Raw genomic sequence first — 21,456 nt, 5'->3', positions numbered from 1 at the left:
TATCCAAGGTGTACCTTGCTTTGCGCCTGTTGCTTGCCAGGATAGGAATTATACATCAGAAAGATCAAAGATAAGAGAAGATCATTCAGCCTATTAAGCTAATGTGGCTGAATTTCTCTGTGGTTCCATAGGCAGTATTTTCCACACGTGAAATCTCCTTGTGACCCCTAAAAAGGATCATTTACAATAGCCAGTCATCCCTAACCTGCATGTCTTTGGGAAGAGGTACTATGGGAAACTGGAGTATAGTAGGCAATTTATAATTTATGCCAAACAAGGTCATACACAACCCTGAAAGGCACACAAAACTCTTTCTTCTGTGTAGAAACCTTGAAGGAAAGACTCTACAGTCAGTCAATGTCCAAAAGTAGAGCTGAGGATATCTACAACTGACAAGTTCATTTTAGTGTAATTGATAGGTGCCTGCAGGAACTTGTGCTTGACTGTTGGACAGATGGTTAAAAACATCACATCCAATCAGTGAACATCCAGTTTGCCTCTGGAGGCAAAGACACATTGTAAACTCATTCTTCCATTCTGTCAGATTAAAAGGGACCTTAAAACAAGGGTTTGTAAACTCTCCTTTAATTAAACCAACTTTTTATTATACCAAAGGTTTGGGTGGGAAAATATTAGTATGCAGCACAGCTATAGTTTATTTTAGGATGATAAGATAACCCTGTCTATCTCACCACATTGAAGTGTTGTTTTATGATTGCCAGTGAAATCATACTTTCTTGATGATGTTTGTAGTAATGCAACCATTATTATTTCGTTGTATTTTGTAGGACACAGAATTTCTAGTAGTATGTTGTATTTTAAAAAAAATTCCACTGTGCTGCACTTTTTGTATATTTTTTAAATAAACATTTACATCCAGGATGTGAAAATCTTTATTCGGTAATTCAAATTTTTATTAGAGAATGACTATTATTTAATGATTCAATTTAGTTCTAAATCAGTAGTATATATAAGTATACATTATATATACTGTATAATTAGATGCAACATTCTCATATTAGAAAAATATATTAATTCAAAAACAATTATTGTTGCATTTAAGGTTTTTGTTGTCATTGGAAATTAGGCAAGAATGTTAAGACTTAGATCTGCTCATGAAACAAAGGAATTATTGGCATAAATCAGATTAAGCAATGGTTAAAAGATTCTCCAAACTGATGATAAACCTGTATAAATTCAGTAAACCATAGCAATTTACTGTATTATAAATGGGAACCGTGAAGATAATACAGCACTTGGGAAAACTGTTTTTTTTTTATTTATTTTGATAGTGCTATACATTGTAAATTGTATGCAAAATGCAATATATTCATTAGTTATGAGCTTGAAACCACAAACCATATTTTTGACATTATGTTTTATTAAAATCCCAAAAAGATACTATATTCCAGCAATTGAAAATATTGTTTCACGTCTCATTTACTGTATTTACATTACCAGAACAAAGAAAAAATACAGAATCATTTTCCTTCAGTTCACACGGAGGAGGATGTCCTCTCTGCTCATGAGAGAAAAGAACAGCGTTGGCCTCTCTGGTCAGTTCAGTAGCTTCATGCCATGCCAATCGGGTACAAGAACACACAGAAATCACAGCAAGGGACTTGAAGAAATAACATTTTCATGTTGGCCTTGTGATATTTACTCCACTCCTTTCATGAATTCCAGGAATTCTACAGAACCAAAAAAAAAAAGTGAAGAAATTAACATGATTCAAGTATTCTTTTTCAAAAATGCATTGGATATAGGAGTCATAAATCACTCCCTCTTTATACAACACAACACTTGTCTTGTGAGTGTAGCCCCAGCATCAAACAAGTTTCATTCTTTTATGCTATGAAGTCAATTCTTTTCTTTTTTTCAAATTTCAAAAAGTACGTTCTGTTTTTCAGTTTCCTCAAACACTGTGCAGTTATCATCCTATGATGAATGATATTGTAGTGGGAAGTCTTCAAAAAGGAAACCAAAACTGTCAGTGGGAAGCAACTCAACCAATCCCATTATTCTTCTGGCTTCCAATGAGTGAAATGTTAAATTCATAAATGGTGATTTATATACAGTATATATACTGTACTTACCGTCGTAATCGATCTTTCCATCATTGTTTTTGTCTCCATCTTTCATCAGTTCTTCTATGTCATCTTCAGTAATGGCTTCCCCTGTGGCTTCCAGCATTATCTTTAATTCTTCAAAGTCAATGTAGCCATCTGCATTCCTGTTACAATTACCACAAGAACGAAATCTTTATGCCGCCGATTTGGAAAAATGCAGAATTTACAAAAAAAAGTTTCTCTTTGCCATCTCTGAATACATGAATGATCAAAACCCACAAAAACAGTATAATCTCTAATCAATTCTCAACATGACCATATACATTCAAGCACAGTCAAGCATAAATAAAGATTGAATACAGTGGATACTGAATTTCATCAACTTACTATTACTTGAGTTTCTATGTTTCTACGTAATGGTAATAAAGCATCCATAAATATTCAGTAGTAATTTGGTTAGGTAAATGTTAGGGTTACTTTTAGGATTAACATGTACACTACAGTGTATCTATTAATATATCATTAGCATTTTATGTGACCTTAATTAATGGTAAATCGAGCGTTGATAAAATAGATCAATATTAACATTAATAAATCATTATTTGTAGGTTTTAACCTACTGTGTTACACAAATTTCTTTGAGACATTCCTTTTTGACAACAAGCACTTACTTATCAAACATTCGGAAGAGTTCTGCAAGTTCTTCTTCTGATTTGCCTTTGCTGTCATCTTTCATACACCTGACCATCATGACTAAGAATTCATCAAAATCCACTGTTCCACTCCCTACAATAAGAAAATGGTAATACTTCGGTCAAGATTAGATCGAAACTTTGACCCACCCAGTAATAGCAAACTCAGAAGCCTTTTTTCCATAACAGCTTTTTGTCTACCTGTATTTTCCGGTTTCTCCCCAGTGGAAATCTACTATGACGTGCTGTAATGGGTTTGTAATATGCACTTTGTAATTGGAGATATTGTTTTCATTTAATAATATGAGCGTCCACTTACTGTAGATCCAGAACCTTTTTTCTGTGTCGTTTAGTTCTGTACTTCCGATGTACAGTACTACTGAGAAACTAAGAGAAACATACCTCCCAGTCCGTGGCCTTCTATGAAGGTGAGGGAAAATCAGGATATACAGTATATTTCTGAAGTGGGTTTTGAAAGCTGTGGAATTTACACAATAATTTAAACTTGGATTACTGTACAGTGGATTATGACCAAGGTAACATAACAATAACTATAAAAGTATTCTTTGACTTTTGACAAACCCACATACCTCTTTCCCACACACCTCCTTGATTAATATGTATTTAAGGTCATGAACAAGTGCTACATGCAGAACATCTCACCATCTTCATCCACCTCATCTATCATTTCCTGTAGCTCCTCTGGGGTTGGATTCTGGCCGAGCATCCTCATGACCTTCCCCAGTTCCTTTGTGCTGATACAGCCGTCCTCTGCATCCTGTACAAAGATGTCAAAGGCAGCCCTGAACTCTATAACAGAGAGGACTCAGGATTAGACAAAAGCAAACATGGGCAGTGGCATACAGGAGCGTAAATTCACAAAATGTGTACTGTAGAAATATTTCAGAAAAATGCAAACGCACTACTGCGGTTTTATGAATTATAGGTTGTTTTCGATTACCTTGTTTTTTAGTCCTTTTCTGTATTTTAAAATCAAGCTCTTAGGGTTTCTCGGGGCTGCAACAGGAACTCTGGTCATTGTATTAGACGCTTATTGAAATAAAAAGTTGAAAAGCTTAAGATGGGAACAGTTGTGGATGTCTCTGTCATTGTTTTATTGTAGCAAGGCGCTTCACCTATGATTGACTCTGCACAGTGGGGACTTTCATAAGAGGACTCTCAAAAGGTTATGATACTCTTACAGCTGATTTTGGAGCCATAGATATCCACTTAGGCTAAACAGATCAAGGCAAATTGTTCTTCTCCCATTCTGGGACTGCTATTGTCTACTGACAGAAAGCAATAATGGAACTTCTGACAGAAAGCTAGAGTGAACAGCACCAGCGCAACTCACTTTTCATTGTGAGTTGATACACGCAATTACTACCTACCACTTTTCTGTTCCTCTGTCAGCTGCTCAACCTGTTCCAGAAATAGAAATAAAACAATTTAAAACATGGATTTGTGTATGGTCTTTGTAGGCTTACAGTATATAAACTCTTTACATTCACCTGTACTTTGTATTTCATTTAGGCAAAAATGTTTAATGAACTGCATTAATGGCTCTAACAGCATGACTGAAAAAGTAACACTGCATACTGTAAAGAGCGTGTACAGTATAAGCATGACTGAGTTATGTACTTGAAAGGTGAATACAGGTAAAAGTTCACAGTTCAGATTTAAAAATGTTAAGGTCAGATTGACATATAGGGTAATGTCATGTACATCTGGAAACATTCCTAGCAAAAACAGGACCTTAGCAACCACTGATAGACATAGATTGCAGATAATCAATGCTGACAAAATAGCAGAACTTTACATCATACAACTACATTCAATTAATAAACCATAAACAAAGGAAACATAAGTTGTGCTTTAAAGCGTTTAGAAAAATGAAACAGGAATTCCAGGAAAATCCACAGAGAATCAAGAAGAATGACAGCTGCAGGACTTTATGGTTACCAAGAACAATTCTACTGATTTGCCAGTCAGGGGGATGCAGTGCATATGCACTGTCATTTTAATACAACTATACGCAATGAGGAATTGAATGACAATCTTGTAGCTGCCCAGGCTCTGACAGATAGCATTGGAATTCAGCCTTGAAGTTTTTATCTAAATCACAGGCTCTTCTACTGTGACCATACATGACAAAAGCGTAGCTGTCTGAGTGGTTTGCCAAAATTAGCCTTTGGAGGTGATCCTGCTATTTGTAGGCATGGATGGAGTCATCACACAATGATCTTTATCATTTCAGATTTTTCCATATATGAAAAACAAATTATTTCAAAATTCTTAAAGCACATCGCATTCGTTACTACTTTCCCATGCAAAACTACAGTGAAGAAAATATTCTCAATATTAATCTTAAATGTTTTAAATATTATCATGTAAAACTGCACTCAGCAGCAATGAGCAAATCTGCATTTATTTTTATCTCTTTATTGGCTAAGTTACTGAATGCGATTGCCAAGAATTGGAATTACAATATCTTCGTTAAAAAAAATGATTTCACAGTGCAAGTGCAGTGAGGTTTTCAATAATAAACAGAGTGGCACAATTCCCCAGCACAGGTGAGAGATGTTTTGTGACCCATATCAACTAAACTCCATCACAGGATAAATGATTGTATTCCACTAAGTATAGAAGTCATTGCACAATCCAGAAATACTATGCTATTTGCACTTGTGTGCTTCACTGTGGTATTAATGTAACACTTTCCCAGCTCTATTTTCAGATGACACTCTCTCGGATGGAGTTTACAATTCCAACCACACTGTTAGGCTATGTCAAAGTAATTATGAAACGAGAGTATCTGCAGTACTTGACAGATTTCTGCAAACACCCAGCTAATACAAATGACCATACCATCCTGTTACCAAACAAGTTACCTGAAGAAACTGAGTACAAAAAGCAGCTGTGTTGGTGAAACCCATTTGACTCTATAGATAATATTCTTAGAATGCTATGTAAACTTTATGGATTTTATAATGTATGTTTACTTATTTGGGTATAATACATTAGTTTAAAAAAGGTTACATGCCATGTTTTGCCAAGAGAATCCTTACAATCTTTGTTCTCTTAATCCCAATGATTTCTGTCTTTCTGCTTCTGTAGATTCCCAGAATACCTCCGGCTTTAAAGATGCCTAAATGCTCTACTTACCGCTGCCTTGTAAATGTTGTCCATGTTAGAAGCCACTCAGATGGCTCCTAGGTGCAGGAAAGGCGATGAGAGAAACACAGAGGAGAGCAGAGGCAAATCCGCTCGACTGCAGCTTTATATCTGCCCCTCAGACCGAGCTGTGTCCCTCCCTGCCTCCCAGCTAACCCACCGGGATGTGGATAAATCGCAATCTCCCAGCTCAGATAAGAATGTAGTGACTCTTGGACAGCATACTTTGGAATGGAATGAACCAAATGGATAGCCATTCTTGTCGCTTTCCCCTAATCATGCCTGAATGGACTAGAGAGACACTCAACATTCCAGCGGGGGTATTACAGAGAGAATATGCCAGCTCTGAGATGAGCCAGAAAAGTCCTCCTACAATAATGTTTCAAGGCCATGATCTACTAATAGGGATGTCTGGTATACTTTTTTTCCAGATTCGGTACAGCTCTGTTTTCAAGGCTCCGTGGCAAAGAATTCTTCTCTCTCCAAGTCATTTGCATTAAAGCCTCCCACACAATTGACAAGATGCACCAAGCTTGGTTAACTTATAGAAATTAGTTTAGAAATGAAACTTGATTATATGGTGTTTTTTGTGGAAGGTTTTGTGTTTTCAAAATGATTTTGACATAAGTGGTGTTTCCCCTTTTAAACAAGAGTAAAGGGAAGCAAGTTAAAAAAAATACTTTTTATGTACTGAATTTTCAAACTGCTGTTGTGATGAATATAAAAATCAGTTTGTTTTTTTTCCTGGTAAGTGCTTCTCAATGTTGACTCTATGGAAAACAATAAAAATAAAGTGACTTGATTGTTTCCACATTTGTTTGTATGCTTCCTGTTCAGTTTGCAAAATATTGTGCTCTAAGCCTAGGTTTTAAAGGATTTATAAACGTACAAATTCATCCTTGTGAAGGACTGCAATTTTTAAAGCCACTATTCAGACCTTGGCACTTAGTGTCTTTCAAGCAATTTCGTTTAAAACGTTATGAGGAACTTAACCATATTTATGAAAACACTGTTAATTATTAACTAATTAATGTAAGGAGACAAGGCTGTACAGCCTAGAAACATAAAAATTTACGTCTTGTGAGTACTTTAATAAGGAAGACAAATAGAGTACCAGATCCTGACAGAACCTGACTAAAAGGTCATGTCTAATTTGCAGGCTGCTTCGACGTCTTTTAAATTTTACTTCAATTTCTTAAATTCGTATTTAAATGGTCTCGGTCTTTTTATAAAGACCAAGATTGTAATATGTACTGTTTCTCCTGTGGCGCAGTACAGTTTTTATACAATATGCGCATATTTTAATTTCAAATTCAGCAGCCCAGTACTGGTATTAAACAAAACTGAACTAAATGTGTCGCCGGTGAAATCAAATTATTACGAAAAAATATAATAATGTAGTGTATCCCTTGGGCGCTGAATTAGAATTCATAACTGTTAACACTTAAATTCAACGCATGAAACCAACTTAACAATACTGACGAATTTAAATTAATTTCTGAACCCGAAAGACTACCATTCCCACCATGCAACACGTCATTTACATTATATAACACCCCCCCCCCTCGGCCTGCATAAAATGGAAGGCAGTTGTATATAAGGTCACAATTTAGTCAGTTTAATGTCTTTAACATTAGAGTTTATATGATTAAAAACTTCTCGTAATTATTTCAAACACAGAGGAATACAAAAGACATTGCAGTTTGTGTATAGTACGTAGCACGCCAGTTTATATACATTCAACTTATAGTACATTAATATTCCTGTATACCAAAAGACAGTGCTTACTTAGTGTAACGCATTGTGACCTTAATAATGTACCCAGTTTTGTTCTTCTAGGATGCGCAGTCTGTGTCATTTATATTATATCAAACGATAACCTAAACAATGTTGGAATGGTTCATGGTGAAATATTTGATTTTCGGGAAAAGCAAGTAGTCGTCATGTTCGCCATCAGTCGTACTGTAAATGTATTGCTCGATTTACCACGGAGTAGTGTAAATTAACATTCCTGGAGGATTAGTTAAAAATAATTTCCGAATAAACGGGGATTTAGTTACATTCATGACCATTTAGTAAAAAACTGACTTTTTAACAGTCCGTTTCTTTTCAGACGCTCCCTAAGTCTTTTCTGGGGGAAGGAAGTCCCAACTATTCACCGAGGAAGGGAAAGCTAATGAAATCAGGTGACAATTTTTTTTTCCAATTTTTATTTTGTTTCAGCGTTTTCTGTTTTAATGCATTCAACAGTGGAAGAAAAGGTCCCGCTTTTGAATCTGATGTAAAAAGGACTCACGTTAGTAAGTATACTCGCTGGAAACGTGTTAGGGTTTTCTGAGGTTTTTAAGTAGTACTAGCAACATAATCATATATTACGATGCACATGACTGAATATTGAAACACAGTTGTGTGTTGTAGGGAATATCAATCTTACTGCTCTTCTTCTTTAAATTTGATATAAAATAAGAACTGAGCTCATATATATTAATTAAAGTCCGATTCATACCCACTGCATTCCTACAGTATTCATAGTTATTATCAAGGGGATTGCATACAACTAGAACCGTGGTCCTTGTCAAATGTAGTTTTCATCCTTTCGAGGAAGTGAAAATAGTTTGTAGGTGATATTTTAGCTTCGTATTTTTACATACATTTCCAATTCGCTGTGAGTCGTTAAATAGATTTCACTGAATGCTAAGACCATAACATTGTTTATTCATTGTTCACATGTACACTGTCAGTGTGAAATGACAGTAGTGTTTTATGTGGTTTGCGCAGTTTATTTGGGTAATTTCTTGTTTCTCTTCAAAATTGAGAAATAGTTATTTCACGTGTGCATTCTTTTTATTGCAAATAAAGACGACTGGTTTCCTCACCAAAGAGACCCGATAATAACTTTTTGGTTCTCATGGTTTGGGAGACCAAGGTTGTTATTATTTAGGACTGGTAATAGCCTTTTCTGTGTTATATGATGCGTTATGTGCATGAAAATGAGGATTGTCACCTTGAAGTCGTAGGCTTCATCAGTTTATCATGACACCATATTTACTGTATCTGAAGTGGAATTTCCAGTTTGTTTCAGTAAAAAAATAGCAGCTCTTTTTTTATTATCCGAGCAGATATTGGTTGGTTACAATGGTAGAATATAAACGGTCTCTTTATACTGTATGTGGTGCTGTAATAAGCTGGTCACTATGGTCCATAATATGGAGTTATGAACTTGACGGTAGTAGTACCTTCTACTGGCACCAGTAGATACCAGTCAATGCTTTTTGATTTGTAACACGATGTGTACTGTGTTTATATTTTTCAAGACGTGTGGTCAGTTTAGCATTGTAGGAACGAGCTTCGTGAAATAGGGCCTGTTGCACGAAGTGTAACATTGCACGACTTTGTTGTGGCGCAAGAAAACATTCTAATGCTGTTTAACTTATAGTAAATAAGGAACCCCAACAGTGTCCATGTCACTTTTAATTTAGAAGGTGTTTTATTTCTTCTAAATAAAAAACGATGACTAGATAAAGGATTAATAAAATTACCCAATAAAGCAAAGACAAACATCTGTAAACCAAGCAGTCATTCTGAAACCATAACTGGCAGGCTGAGACCACTCTGGGTTCTTAGGGAATCTCCAGTTACCAAACATGTGATATTTTTACTTTGCTGTGTAAATGTAAACGATGAAGCTCAGGAGGCAAGAGAAACATCTTTCTCCAAGCCTTGTTTTAATGGAAACATACTGTATAGGCAGTGGATTGTGGTGTACTGCAAAAACATACAGTATAGGAGCATTTGAGTAGAAACAGTGGTCCTCAAAGTACACAGGCATATATGTGTCCCTGACTTTTTGAGGGGAAGCTGAAGTAAACAGCACTATCTTTATCGTCATCTCCCCTGTATGCTGTTTCAAGTCATTTGACCACAGCAAGGTTAGTTTCGGCAGAGTGCCAAAAATGAGAGAAAGAGTTTGTCCCCCCCCCCCTTTCCTAAAATATGAATGTCACTCAAATATACGAGTGCAGGGACTATTGCTGCTGGCAGGAATTTGCAGTGTGAAGAATTTGAGGACCAGTGGTGTAACAGCTGTTTTCCTATCAGTCAGCAGCCTAAAGGACACTGAGTTAGATACGGTGTGTGGTAGTGTGCTGGATTTTACACTTAAAAAGGTTTGTCAGGGTGTGATAGGTCAGGGGTGAAACTGTATATTACTTTCATAGATGTAGTAACAAGTAGATTTAACAAGTAGTAACATCAACATTCCTTTGTTCCACTATCCATTAAGGCTGTCAACGCAAATGTCAAGGATAAACACAATTTTGACTCTTACAACCCACTTGAGTGCAATATGTTTTGTGATGTGTTTATAAATGTAACATGTTGTTATGTTTTTTACATGTGCAATAGAGAGATGTACAATGCTTATCTTATTTTTTTGTAATAGAATAATGTGCAATGTTTTTCTTTTCTTTTTTTTGTTTGCATTCTATTTAAATGTACAGGAGCGCAAATGTACAAATGTACATTGTCCATAAAACAATTTCCTCAGGGGACAATAAAATCTTATCTTAGATATGTGTAGTTTTCTGGACCCTCAAATTCACTCTGAATTCAGTTTCTCAGAATTTGATTTAATGATGAATGTTGATTCCGACTGATGAAGATAAAGAAAGTCGTATAAAGGTGACCTGTTAACTGTAATTTGACATATTTTGTTTTTAAGAAGGACAGGTAAATCAGAAAAGAGCAGTGTGGAGTATGGGTCAGGGCTCTTGGCTTGTACCTGAAAGGTTGTAGGTTCAAATCCCAGTTGGGATTATTCAGCAAGGGGCTGCATTCAGACTACTCCAGTGAATTCCAAGCTCTATTAAAGGGTAGAAATGTTTGCCTGTGAGTGAAAGTGTCAGCTACATAAAAAATAAAATAAAACCATCATCCTTGCAACTGGTATGAGTGAGCATGATATAATGTAAGGTAGTCATTGATGATACACTGTAGTAGAGGTGCAATATGTGCTTTTAACCTGTTGTAGTTTGTAGGGTGTCGATTACAGTGTGATTTTATATCCCATTGCAGTAGTTGAGCGTTTTTTTACTATGTGTTGCCTTACATTTTCATTTCTTGTTTGAGGCTCTGACCTCCTTAAAGGAATTCATGTGATCTGTCAGTGCAGTCATAAGGGAATATGACTTGTGAAGCTAAAACTCTCTTGTAATAGGTGGGTTATGCTCCGTTATGGAATAGATGGTTTCTGGGTGAATGGCTTTCTTTGCATATCATTTTCTCCTTTTTCGTGTTGGAACTTCTGACCTTAAGTAGTTTGCTTCCATTGTTTCTCTGCAAACAATGGATAAGATACAGCCATCAGTTTGTTTTTGGAAGGACATTTTCTTATATGTTCATGTATGTGGAGTTACCTGCATTTAACTAAAAGTTGACTGCAACCATGATGTTTAAAATGCTTGCTTTTGAGAAAAAAAAAACTGTTTTATAAGTTTTGTGTATGCAAGGTGGATGCCTCATAGAATTGATCATTTACTGGATGTAAATTAACTGAAATAATTCCCCCCCCCCACTGTGAATAGGCCACAATATTTAATGTGATTGCTATATGATTTTTTACCACAGCAAAAGCTAATAATGTTTACTACTTGACCCCTGTAAATATTTAGAATTCAAAGGGATGATACAGTTGATTTGGGGATGTTTTCATTTAGGGCAAATTTGATCCAGGTATGAGCAAATTTGCTTTCAAAACACCTTCGACTTTTTAAGAATATTTTTAAATGGAGGAAACATGAATAATGTAATATCTGCTGTATTTCTGTGTAATGACATTAACTTGCTATTTTTACATTAGTTCATAAATTTTATAGTTCATAAATTTTAATACTCTAAAAATAATACTAAGCATGGCACCTATATACATGTATATATGGATATCTGGATGAATGTCCTACTTTAGATTTGCTGTCCTACTTAAAACCACAAATGCCTAGAAAAGCATCCCATCCTGGTGGAACCAGTACTCTGAGTGGGTCACTAAGTGTGCGCTGTTGGCATCATCAGGCAGGACAGTTGCAGGATGTTGGAGGCTGCGACCACAGTGGTGAGGTTTGCTGACTATGGAGGTGAAAGCTTAACCCTGCTACCAGTAATCGAGAACAGCTCTGTGTCCCCAACATGGCAGCCGGGCCCCGGAGCTAACATCACCAAGCCACACAAGTGCCTTCAGATTCTCTTTGAAGACATCGGCGACTCCAGGTGAGTTCCCTCAATTTCAGCCTGGTGAGTGATGGAAAATGAGTAAGGATCTTATGCATGAATATGTAGCCAAAACCAACCAGGCTTTTTTCTTCTCTTGTTTTCTGGAAGAAAAAGTGTTGACAGGGCTTTCTTGTGATGGAAGAGTGCAATAAATCATGCATGTAACTGGTCCGGATTAGTTTGAACAAGTCAGATTAAGTTGAAGCGTTAGACTAGCTGGATTCTTCCATAGTTTGCTGTTCTAATGAATTCCAGTCATGCCTCAGATTAATTTGTTAAAGGTGTTTTGTTAAGCAGTCAAGTTATCAGTTTATTTTAAAAAGGCCAGAAACCACAAGATGCCTCTCCCTCAACCATGGGGTTCAATCAAGCAATGTTGTTTTTGCATTTTTACATTGTTAAATTGTATTTTATTCTTTTTGTGTCTAACTCCTCCTTTGGTTCTGTTCAACCATGGGGTCAATCAAGCAATGTTGTTTTTAAATTTTTACATTGTTAAATTGTATTTTATTCTTCTTGTGTCTAACTCCTCTATTCCCTTTCCTGCCACTTCCTTTGCAGAGTTAGATTCTGGGATCTTCTTCTTCTTATCCCGAATGTGGCATTCTTTGCGTTTCTGGTCTGGAAGCTGCCATCTGCCCGAGCCAAGATCCGTATTACTTCCAGTCCCATTTTTATTACTTTTTATATACTGGTGAGCACAATAAAAAAATAAGAAATGTAATACGAATTAATCCTTTAAGTCAGTAATGCTAAGCCATTTTTTTTCAAAGGTTTTGAATTCAGAGGTGCTGTTCATGACATTTTTGAGTCCCCATTTAAAATGATAAAATAATCTCTCTGTTACACTCCCAGACGTGAGCTGGATATCCCAAAATACTTTTCTCAGCAACTGAAACAAAACGTCCACACTGTTGCTAGGCTTTACTTTTGGACAAGAGGTTCATGTGATTTTTATTTTTTAGTTAGAACCTGTCTTTACTCTAGAAGTGAAGGATGAGCATAAATATTGATTTTACAAGACAGGACAGAAGTGATGTTGCTTTCCTAGATTGTTGTCTCTGACATATAGATCTTGTATATAGCCAGCAAGCAAATAGGCATTATATTTGTTTGTGCTGTAAGGATGTATATGGTGACACAAATGTCTTAATGGAAGATTGAAGTAAATATATTTACAAAGGAACAAGTAATAGGTTTATTCAATGCTGAAAAGAGAGAGAGAAAACACAGCGTTTCAGCCGTGGAGCCTTCTTCAGGTGTGAGCGAACCTCTACCCACCTGAACTACTTCAATATATTAACAATATGTACTGTGTTTGTTTATCGTGCCTGCAGAACTTGAGCTCTTCAGAATGATGATTTGCCTGAGTGGTTGGACAGATACAAAGGGTTCACTGACTTCTGGGTAACCAGCTCTTGTCTTTCACTTCCAGGTGTTCGTCGTAGCTGCTGTTGGAATCACCCGTGCTGTAGTCTCCATGACTGTTAGTGCTTCTAGTGCAGCTACCATCATTGACAAGGTAGTGCACATCGCTCACTGTGAATTTGTTTTGGGTAGTATCTAATCAGTTGCGTTCAGCAGTGGATATGAACTTTTATATGTGACCTACTGTATGTAGCTTAATCTGAGAAGTATTTGTTTTACGTTTGTAACTCTGTTGCACTAAATGGTGAGACGCAACTCTAGAGTGTAATGATATCCATTGTGTTTGGCTTTGTTCCTTTTGTCTTTTACCCTGATTTTACCTGGCAGTACTTGTAAAAAGCATTAACAGTAAAACTGCTTTTTTTTGACTGACCACTTCATAGCTCTTAGGTGAGAAACTGATATTCGCTCAAACCCTTGTCTTTGCAGGTTCTTTGGGAGATAACACGATTCTTCCTGCTTGCCATTGAGCTCAGTGTTATCATTCTAGGTCTTGCTTTTGGTAGGTCTCGCAACTGGCAACGTAACAAGTGTAAAAGAGTGAAAAAATAATACATCCGACAGGTATTTCATGTTAGTAAAGTTATTTCTTAATTATTTACTGGTCATATTATTTGTTGTATTATATTTTTGGAGAAAATCAGAATGGTTTTTTTATCTCTGTTACAGTACATCCATTAGGTTTTCTTTTGTTTATGCTAATTCATCAAACAAACCCCAAAAGCATTAGCAAACTGTTTTATGTGCACACTTGTATTAACACCCATTAATCCTGTTTCTTTACTTTCTGTTTACAGGTCACCTTGAAAGCAAATCAAGCATAAAGCGTGTCTTAGCGATCACTGCTGTGCTGGCACTGGCCTATTCTATCACTCAGGTATGGCGGATTTTTGGGAATAAAGGTTCATCCAGTGTTTATGTCTCTAGAGTTCTTGTGAGTACCCACCAAAAATATTTGCTTTCCTTTGGTAACTTTTTTTCACTACACTGTAAAAGCTTTTAATCAGTGACTGGGTATAATTGCACAATACACACATACAACATGGTGAGTTGTTTGTACAGTTCGATCTGGAATGATTCTAAACAGCTTTGGGCTTTGAAAAGTGACTGAATCCAAGTGACATAACCAGGCTTAAAATGAAGTATTAAAGGGTATTACTTAGGAAATATAAATATTAGTACATCCAGAGGAGAGAGGACTGCCGGTAGTCACTTTGGGGTGGTGTACTACATAAATCTGACTGTCTTGATGTCTTCAGGGGACTTTAGAGATCCTGTACCCAGATGTCCATCTCTCAGCAGAGGACTTTAACATCTATGGCCATGGAGGAAGACATTTCTGGCTTGCTAGTTCCTGCTTCTTCTTCCTGGTACTGAGAATCAAAGGCTGGGGATACTGATTGCTATTGGAATACCCAATTCAAATATATGAAGGAGAAATATTATATTATAAACTATTATTTTAACTAAACATTTTTTACTGCAGATTATTATGCTTTATTTTTATGTTTAGGAAGTACAAGAAAATTGCACTTCACTGTAGTGACACTGATGTGTTTGATACTTCATCACTACCATGTACCTTAGGAATAATTAATAATTGTACTTCAATAAAGTATGTCATATTGTTATAGTGTGGCTCTCTAAACTGCAGGAAGCTTACAGTATATGTATGTTGTTTTTTTAACTCCCAGGAGTATTCAGTTGACAGCATTTACACAGCTGAGAAATAAATCAGATTTTCGGTCCTGAAAGAGAAAATTAATTAGTTAATTAGCAATATAAAAGTACATTTTTCTGTTAATAAAGTAATTTTGCTTAAAGTGTTTTTTCTGGGGTAAGAACATCAGAAAACCTACATAAGCTGCTTAGAGGGTTTCAAAGTTTTTTTGCCTTACAGATCTATTCCCTGATAGTCATCCTTCCAAAAACACCTTTAAAGGAAAGAATATCACTTCCATGTGAGTATCAGTGCACATTTTTGACCAAGAAGATGGTAGTGTCCTGAATTTGGAGTGCAGAGTATTTAAAAATGTAAATTAAAGCAGCAATTAACAGCCAGTGCAGTTTATATTTAAAAATTAACAATGAAATATTTTGACCAGGAGGTAACGCACTTTACTTATTGCTGCAGTGACAGCAGTTGTATCCCGCTGACTTTTGTATAAAAGTGTGTTGCATGCTTTTAAATGGGTTCTGTTCCGTTAACACTTTCTTAATTCTGTGTAGTATTTTATTCTTTCATTTGGCTATAGAGATTAAGACAATATTTGCAATGGTATTTTATATACAATATTTCTATCTTTATTTTATAAGTAACATACATTAACTTGTGGGACAAAGACCACATTTGTATACTAGTCTTTTACATGTAAGAAAAACATGCTAACTATGCCATTATGCTATGCCAGATAGTTTAGAGCTAACTTACAGCTAGAAATGACATGATATGGAGTTGCAGCTGTAGAACCGCATAAAACATGATGCCTTGTACAATGAATGAGGCCTGTGTATTTTGCAGCCAAGAAGAGTTTTTATGTATATGCTGGTATCCTGTCATTGCTGAACCTAGTACAGGGTCTGGGCAGTGCGTTACTGTGTGCGAATATCACAGAAGGACTCTGGTATGTATTTGTTGAGGTCTAATCACTGTCGTCTTACTCCCACTCTCCAGCAGAAAGGACTCATGTTTGTTTTAAGCGATTTTGCGCTGTATTTATTACTATACCTGAATAAGTATAAATAAAGTATTAATGAGAACCACAGCACAGCATGATGTATGTGCTTAATTAAAAACTGAAGTAGTAGCTAGGCTTGCATTTATAGAATTCCAAAGGCTTTATAAAACTACTTGATAAGTGCTGGATAGCAAAATGTAATCATTTTACCATTAGCTGCAATGTGGAGTAGAACGGAGGGACATGGATTTGTAAGAGCAAGGTTATGGATTAAAATTCCCGATGAGGCAGTGACAAAAAATAGTTATTGCTTTGTTTTTATAAAATTCTTTTAATTAATGAAACTAGGCCCATTAATTCAATTGCTTTAAAACAGAACTTTCCAATTTCCGGATCACATGATTCTGTAAGGTCTAACTTGTTTTGGGGCCTGTTTTAACAGCTGCGTTGACGTGACTACGTTCCTGTATTTTTCCGTGTTTGCTCCCCTGATCTACGTGACATTCTTGAAAGGATTTTTTGGGTATGTAGAGTGTCCCTTTTGGTTTGTTTAATGTATATGTTAAGGTTTAATGTATGATATGTTAAGGCTTTTATTATTTATCATCATTACCTTCATTTAATAGTTTATATCAAAGAGTGCACAACTCTAGTCCTGAAGGGACTGAAGGTTTCACCTGAACCCACAATCACCTATTGAACTCATTATTTACTTGGTTGTTTGCTAATAGCCTTTCCTTGTTCTTAGGAATCTGGATATTTACAGAGACCTATAAAACCTCCTGGGCAGTGGTCCTTAAAGGGGAACTGCAGTTCCAATTTCTTAGACCGGTTATTAAATCTTGGTAACAAAATAAATTAATCGACATTGTAGAAACATTTTACAATGTCGACATTGACATTGTACAAAAACTCATACTTTAATTCTGAATCCCCCAAATTCTTTAAATCATTGCTTAATGTGTAATGGCTTTACAAAAACTCATTAAAGCTATGTAACAGTTGACATCAAAAACTTGTAAAATTAGCCATGTTGAATGAAAGGTGTAGCATAAAGATGTCCGATTTTATGTGTTCTCCCTTTATATGAAAATTTAGGGTCAAACAGTAGATTCGTTCCCTACCTACAGTAAAAGTGTATTTGTTTAAATGTTCATAATAAATATCTGTTCTATTGCATAGAATAGACATCATCAAAATCTATTGCACAAGCAAAACATTTGATAAAGTCACTGCAATGAATCTTACTCTGGCAAGAATTAGTATTTATCTCTCATCTCGTCCTCCAGATCAGAGCCCAAGATCCTGTTTTCCTACAAATCCCAGATCGATGAGCCTGATGACACAGATGTTCACCTTCCCCCGACCTATGGTGTGGGCAAGAAAGATGGTCATGAACCTGGATTCTACTCCAGCACACAGATAGATACCTCGGGGTCCTACTTGGATGATGTCGCCTCAGGCCCTTATCCTGTGGGAAGCATTAACAGTATTGATAGTGACCGCTGGAGAGCCATCAATGCCTAGAATCCAGTCCAGAGGAGGAGGGCTAGGATTCTGCACCTCTCCAGGAACAGTTGTGATCATGAAATGTTAAAGACCATGTGCAGGATTTTTTAAATCCATTCATGGGGATACTTAGCAACATGGATGTTGCTTTTGAGCAAAGCAGTAAATGTACAGTATATGCATTCCAATCTGAAATTTGCAACAGGCAATCTCGGCTCCCTGCTGTCCCACATGAAAAAGGGAAATGAGCTGGCAGACATCATTCTCAAATCATTTTGCCTCACAGTTTTTGCCAAGTCATTCTCATTTTCTCTCAGACTCAGCATTTACATTGTATTACAAGTGATTCTTTTATTTTTTTTTAAAAAAAGCTTTTAACTAATGCTTTATTGATGGCGTGAAACACTGACATACATGCTGCTTCGATTATATGGGAAATAAGAGACTTTACTGGAGTTTCTTAGAGGGGTTAATTTAACTTAAATCGTCACTTTCTTAAGAGTTTTGTTTTTGGTGCTTTAATGTAATAACACTGCTATAGCTTTGGCTGTAGCAAATTCACCAGAGGGGTTAGGTTTGTAGAAATCTAGTCAACATGATTTATGGAGCAGTTGCAAATTTTCAGCCAAAACAGTAATTTATCAGTTAAATGGATAAATACCAACCAGTGTCAACTAGCTTATTTCTATCATAAATATTTTTTCCCTTTTTGTCCTGTAATCAACAGCTGCTTTGTTACTTTTTCCCTGATCTTAAGGGAATTTAGAAAAGTTGTGTTTCCATGGTAGGACCAGTGTGGTGGAATTTAACCATTTTAGTGCACTTAAAGAAATTCTATAGAAGAGCATTAAAATATAAATAAGGTGTATGAGAATGAGTCTTATTTATTCCTATGTGCGCATAGTTTGTAATTAATGTTTGATGGACCCGCCCAGTAAGACATTGTTTTAATAAGAACGTACTGAACATCTGATTAAAAAATACTTAAAATTTCCATAACTGTAATTGAGAAACAAGCAGATGTTAATTGCGCTCTGAGAAGCAGGATGGAACTCATTGTTTCAGCTGTGAATCCTACCTCAGGAATGAGGAGGCTGAAGAAGGATCCATAGCTAAAATATGTGTTTTACTGTTTTTTTTTCTAATTTTCAGTGTAGAGATGAAAAGTAGAAAGAAATCTTTATTAGTTCCTTTATGGATTGCATGGTGAATGCATGAATGCAGTCTCCTGCTTTACTTGTACAAACTTGGAACATTTTGCCCAGTAGCACTCTATGTAACCTCCTCTTTTGTTTAACAATTTTTATAAATCGGAATTCCATACAAGCTGTGATTTTTAACTGTGGTAGTTCCCTGTTTGTGTTTTGTAGGACTTTACAAAATCTGGAGCTGTAACCTTATCAGTAGCACTAGAAATGTGTTGCTGTATTAGTATTAGACAAATAAGTTCCTCAGAAAACTATATGGAACACTCAGATCCAGTATATCAGAAATAGAAGAAGGATACAGTGTCTTGATATTAAGTATTATTTCTCAGCACTGACACCTCTTGAATAAATATTTTTTGCTTTAATGATTCCCCTGAAATGGATTATATTGTTATCAAGACTTCTTCAGTAGTTAACTAGTTTCCTTAACTTGTAAGGCAATAAGCCCAGGGCAGGATTTTGCATCTGGAAAATGCTGGACTTTTGCGTTTCAGGGAATAGATGGGATGATGTGGAGTATTACATCTGGTTGTACAGTGAAGATGAACATTTTTTGTGAGCCGTGAATTGGAAACATTTGTAATTTTAATTATTTTTGAATACTGTATTGTGTAAATCTGAAATGCCAAATCAGAACATTTTTGTGCTTTCATAGGGTTTAACAGAGGTGCAGATGTCACGATTACAGCACAAGTATTATACAATGTTTCTTAGCAAAAATTAAATCGATGTTTAGCAGTGAAAAAGGTTTTTGACCTGTGTGAAATTTAACTGGAAAGAGTACTCTAACTTTTGCACTTTGGGCTGAGCTTTTTTGGACTGTGTATTTTATTAAAAATAGTTCAGAGTGATTGAAATATTTAAATATAGACCACAGAAACTTTCCCACTATGAGATTTTTCTGTTTCTTAAATGTTAAATGATACACTTTTCACATTTCTAAAACCTTGTTTTGAATATTGTGACCAAATTTAAAACTGGCCCTTTAATATGGCAAATCTGTGTTGAGTTTTTGATGCAGCATAATAAAAGTTGCACAGGGAAATGTTTTCAGAGGAAGTTGCCTCTAATTGCAAAGATTCTTCTCCCATGGAATTTGGTCTGGAGCTGAAGACTGGCATCAAGATAGATGAATTCAAGATGACCCTGGGTTCTGTTGGAGGTATTTGACTGGTGGAATTGTGGAGGCTTGGAATTTGTATTAGAGCAGGGATCAACACAACGCTTGATTCATCATTGTAAGACCAACATGAAAGCATGTAAAAATTAAACTTTTTTTATTAAGAAAATTGTTTTATTTAATTGTGTGTATTTCTGTAGAGTATTATTATTGTGGTATGTTAAACATTCCTAGAAAGTGATTATTAAAAACACTTCCTGTCTGCCTGCTTTCTATTTTTTTTGTCAATGTTTAGTTTTTTTTTTTGCCAAAGTAGAAGAAAACTCATGGTAAGAGGGAAGAACAAATCTTAGATATGCCTAACATTTTGTATTTGTTTTAGCTGGTTAAGGAATAAACAGTGTAATGTGCTTACGTGTATAAGCACTTTTATATCCATTTACAGTATAATATAGAGTTACTTGAACAGTACTCTCAAGTGGGTTTGAGATCTATGATCCAAGTTTCCAAGATTAAATAATTCTGTAGGCCTACTGGAATTTGGAAGCAAAATGCAGGAGGTATATACTTTTTCTTAGATCCACCTTAGTCTTTACTTATTATTTCATCCAATTCCATGGAAGTTTGAGGTTTGAAGCTGTTCATGGTATGAATGTGACAAAGTAAATACAGGAGTAATAACTTTATTTCATAAAAGAGGAAGGTATACATAAATTAAAACGGTAAATTAAACGAGAAAGTTGAAGTGCAAAAATGAGTTTTAAATCCGGATTAAAAATGTTGAGGTACTTGCAAAATCCAATTTGGTTTAGAGAATCATTGCAAATTCCTAGTCAAACAGAATAGAAAGCAAGATTTTCCAGTGTTCAAAGTGTATTGGGAAATTAAAGAACTCCCTCACGTTCAAAGGAAGTGTAGGTGTATCTGGAGTTCAACAATGATATGATGTGATGTTCACTGATGATCTCAAATGCAGATAGATTATAGATATTAAAAAAGGGGCAGGACTGTTTTTTATGGCATAGCATTTTAATGCCTCTGTAATTCTGCAGTCTGTGTTTAAGCTTTACAAATGTTTTAGTTGAGAGGACACAAACAGTCAATAAATAGCTAACCCTTGAAAATTAGGACTGCTGTATGTGGATGTAGCTGCCAACACACAATAAAGAGCTGGAAACATTGGTATTTAGGGAGTAATATGGGTTTCTAGTTCCCAACTTTCAAATTCCCTCTCGGATTGGGTCACTCTGTAACCTAGACATGCTAAAACGTTGAAATGGAGTGTAATTAAGGCTGTCAAAATCAAGTAAACAT

At 35.8% G+C, this 21,456-nt stretch overlaps 2 protein-coding genes across 3 annotated transcripts; one reads left to right on the top strand and one right to left on the bottom strand.

Moving 5' to 3' along the window:
• Window positions 1–1,363: 1,363 nt before the first annotated feature.
• LOC148835385 (troponin C, slow skeletal and cardiac muscles) lies at window positions 1,364–7,531 on the bottom strand. Its single transcript, XM_088915665.1, has 6 exons — window positions 5,927–7,531; window positions 4,153–4,183; window positions 3,425–3,571; window positions 2,741–2,855; window positions 2,097–2,233; window positions 1,364–1,691 (listed from the first exon to the last, which is right to left on the bottom strand). Exons 1-6 carry the CDS (start codon window positions 5,948–5,950, stop codon window positions 1,660–1,662), a joined length of 486 nt encoding a protein of 161 aa, XP_088771791.1. The 5' UTR covers window positions 5,951–7,531; the 3' UTR covers window positions 1,364–1,659.
• Window positions 7,523–20,404, top strand: tpra1 (transmembrane protein, adipocyte asscociated 1). Of its 2 annotated transcripts, XM_088915664.1 has the most exons (12): window positions 7,523–7,647; window positions 8,049–8,121; window positions 12,002–12,196; window positions 12,761–12,893; window positions 13,635–13,721; window positions 14,057–14,129; window positions 14,425–14,504; window positions 14,887–14,997; window positions 15,528–15,588; window positions 16,149–16,251; window positions 16,748–16,828; window positions 17,595–20,404. In XM_088915664.1, exons 3-12 carry the CDS (start codon window positions 12,018–12,020, stop codon window positions 17,830–17,832), a joined length of 1,146 nt encoding a protein of 381 aa, XP_088771790.1. In that variant the 5' UTR covers window positions 7,523–7,647; window positions 8,049–8,121; window positions 12,002–12,017; the 3' UTR covers window positions 17,833–20,404. The 2 variants fall into 2 exon arrangements, with proteins under 2 accessions (XP_088771790.1, XP_088771789.1); XM_088915663.1 differs by lacking the exon at window positions 7,523–7,647 and having other exon boundaries at window positions 8,070–8,235.
• Window positions 20,405–21,456: the final 1,052 nt, after the last annotated feature.

The sequence above is a fragment of the Atractosteus spatula genome, chromosome 5 (genome assembly GCF_055471065.1).
Source record: "Atractosteus spatula isolate fAtrSpa1 chromosome 5, fAtrSpa1.hap1, whole genome shotgun sequence".
NCBI classification, from domain to species: domain Eukaryota; kingdom Metazoa; phylum Chordata; class Actinopteri; order Semionotiformes; family Lepisosteidae; genus Atractosteus; species Atractosteus spatula.
This window is presented reverse-complemented; position numbering and strand designations above follow the sequence as displayed.

Excerpts from the sequence above, each read along its gene's own strand:
- LOC148835385 (XM_088915665.1), bottom strand. The coding sequence starts at position 5,950 with ATGGACAACATTTACAAGGCAGCG. Across the intron at positions 4,184-5,926 it reads ACAACATTTACAAGGCAGCG|GTTGAGCAGCTGACAGAGGA; the intron begins GTAAGTAGAGCA and ends TTTCTGGAACAG. Across the intron at positions 2,856-3,424 it reads AGATGAGGTGGATGAAGATG|GGAGTGGAACAGTGGATTTT; the intron begins GTGAGATGTTCT and ends TTCTTATTGTAG.
- tpra1 (XM_088915664.1), top strand. The coding sequence starts at position 12,018 with ATGTTGGAGGCTGCGACCACAGTGGTGAGGTTTGCTGACTATGGAGGT. Across the intron at positions 14,130-14,424 it reads CATTCTAGGTCTTGCTTTTG|GTCACCTTGAAAGCAAATCA; the intron begins GTAGGTCTCGCA and ends TTCTGTTTACAG. Across the intron at positions 16,829-17,594 it reads TTCTTGAAAGGATTTTTTGG|ATCAGAGCCCAAGATCCTGT; the intron begins GTATGTAGAGTG and ends CTCGTCCTCCAG.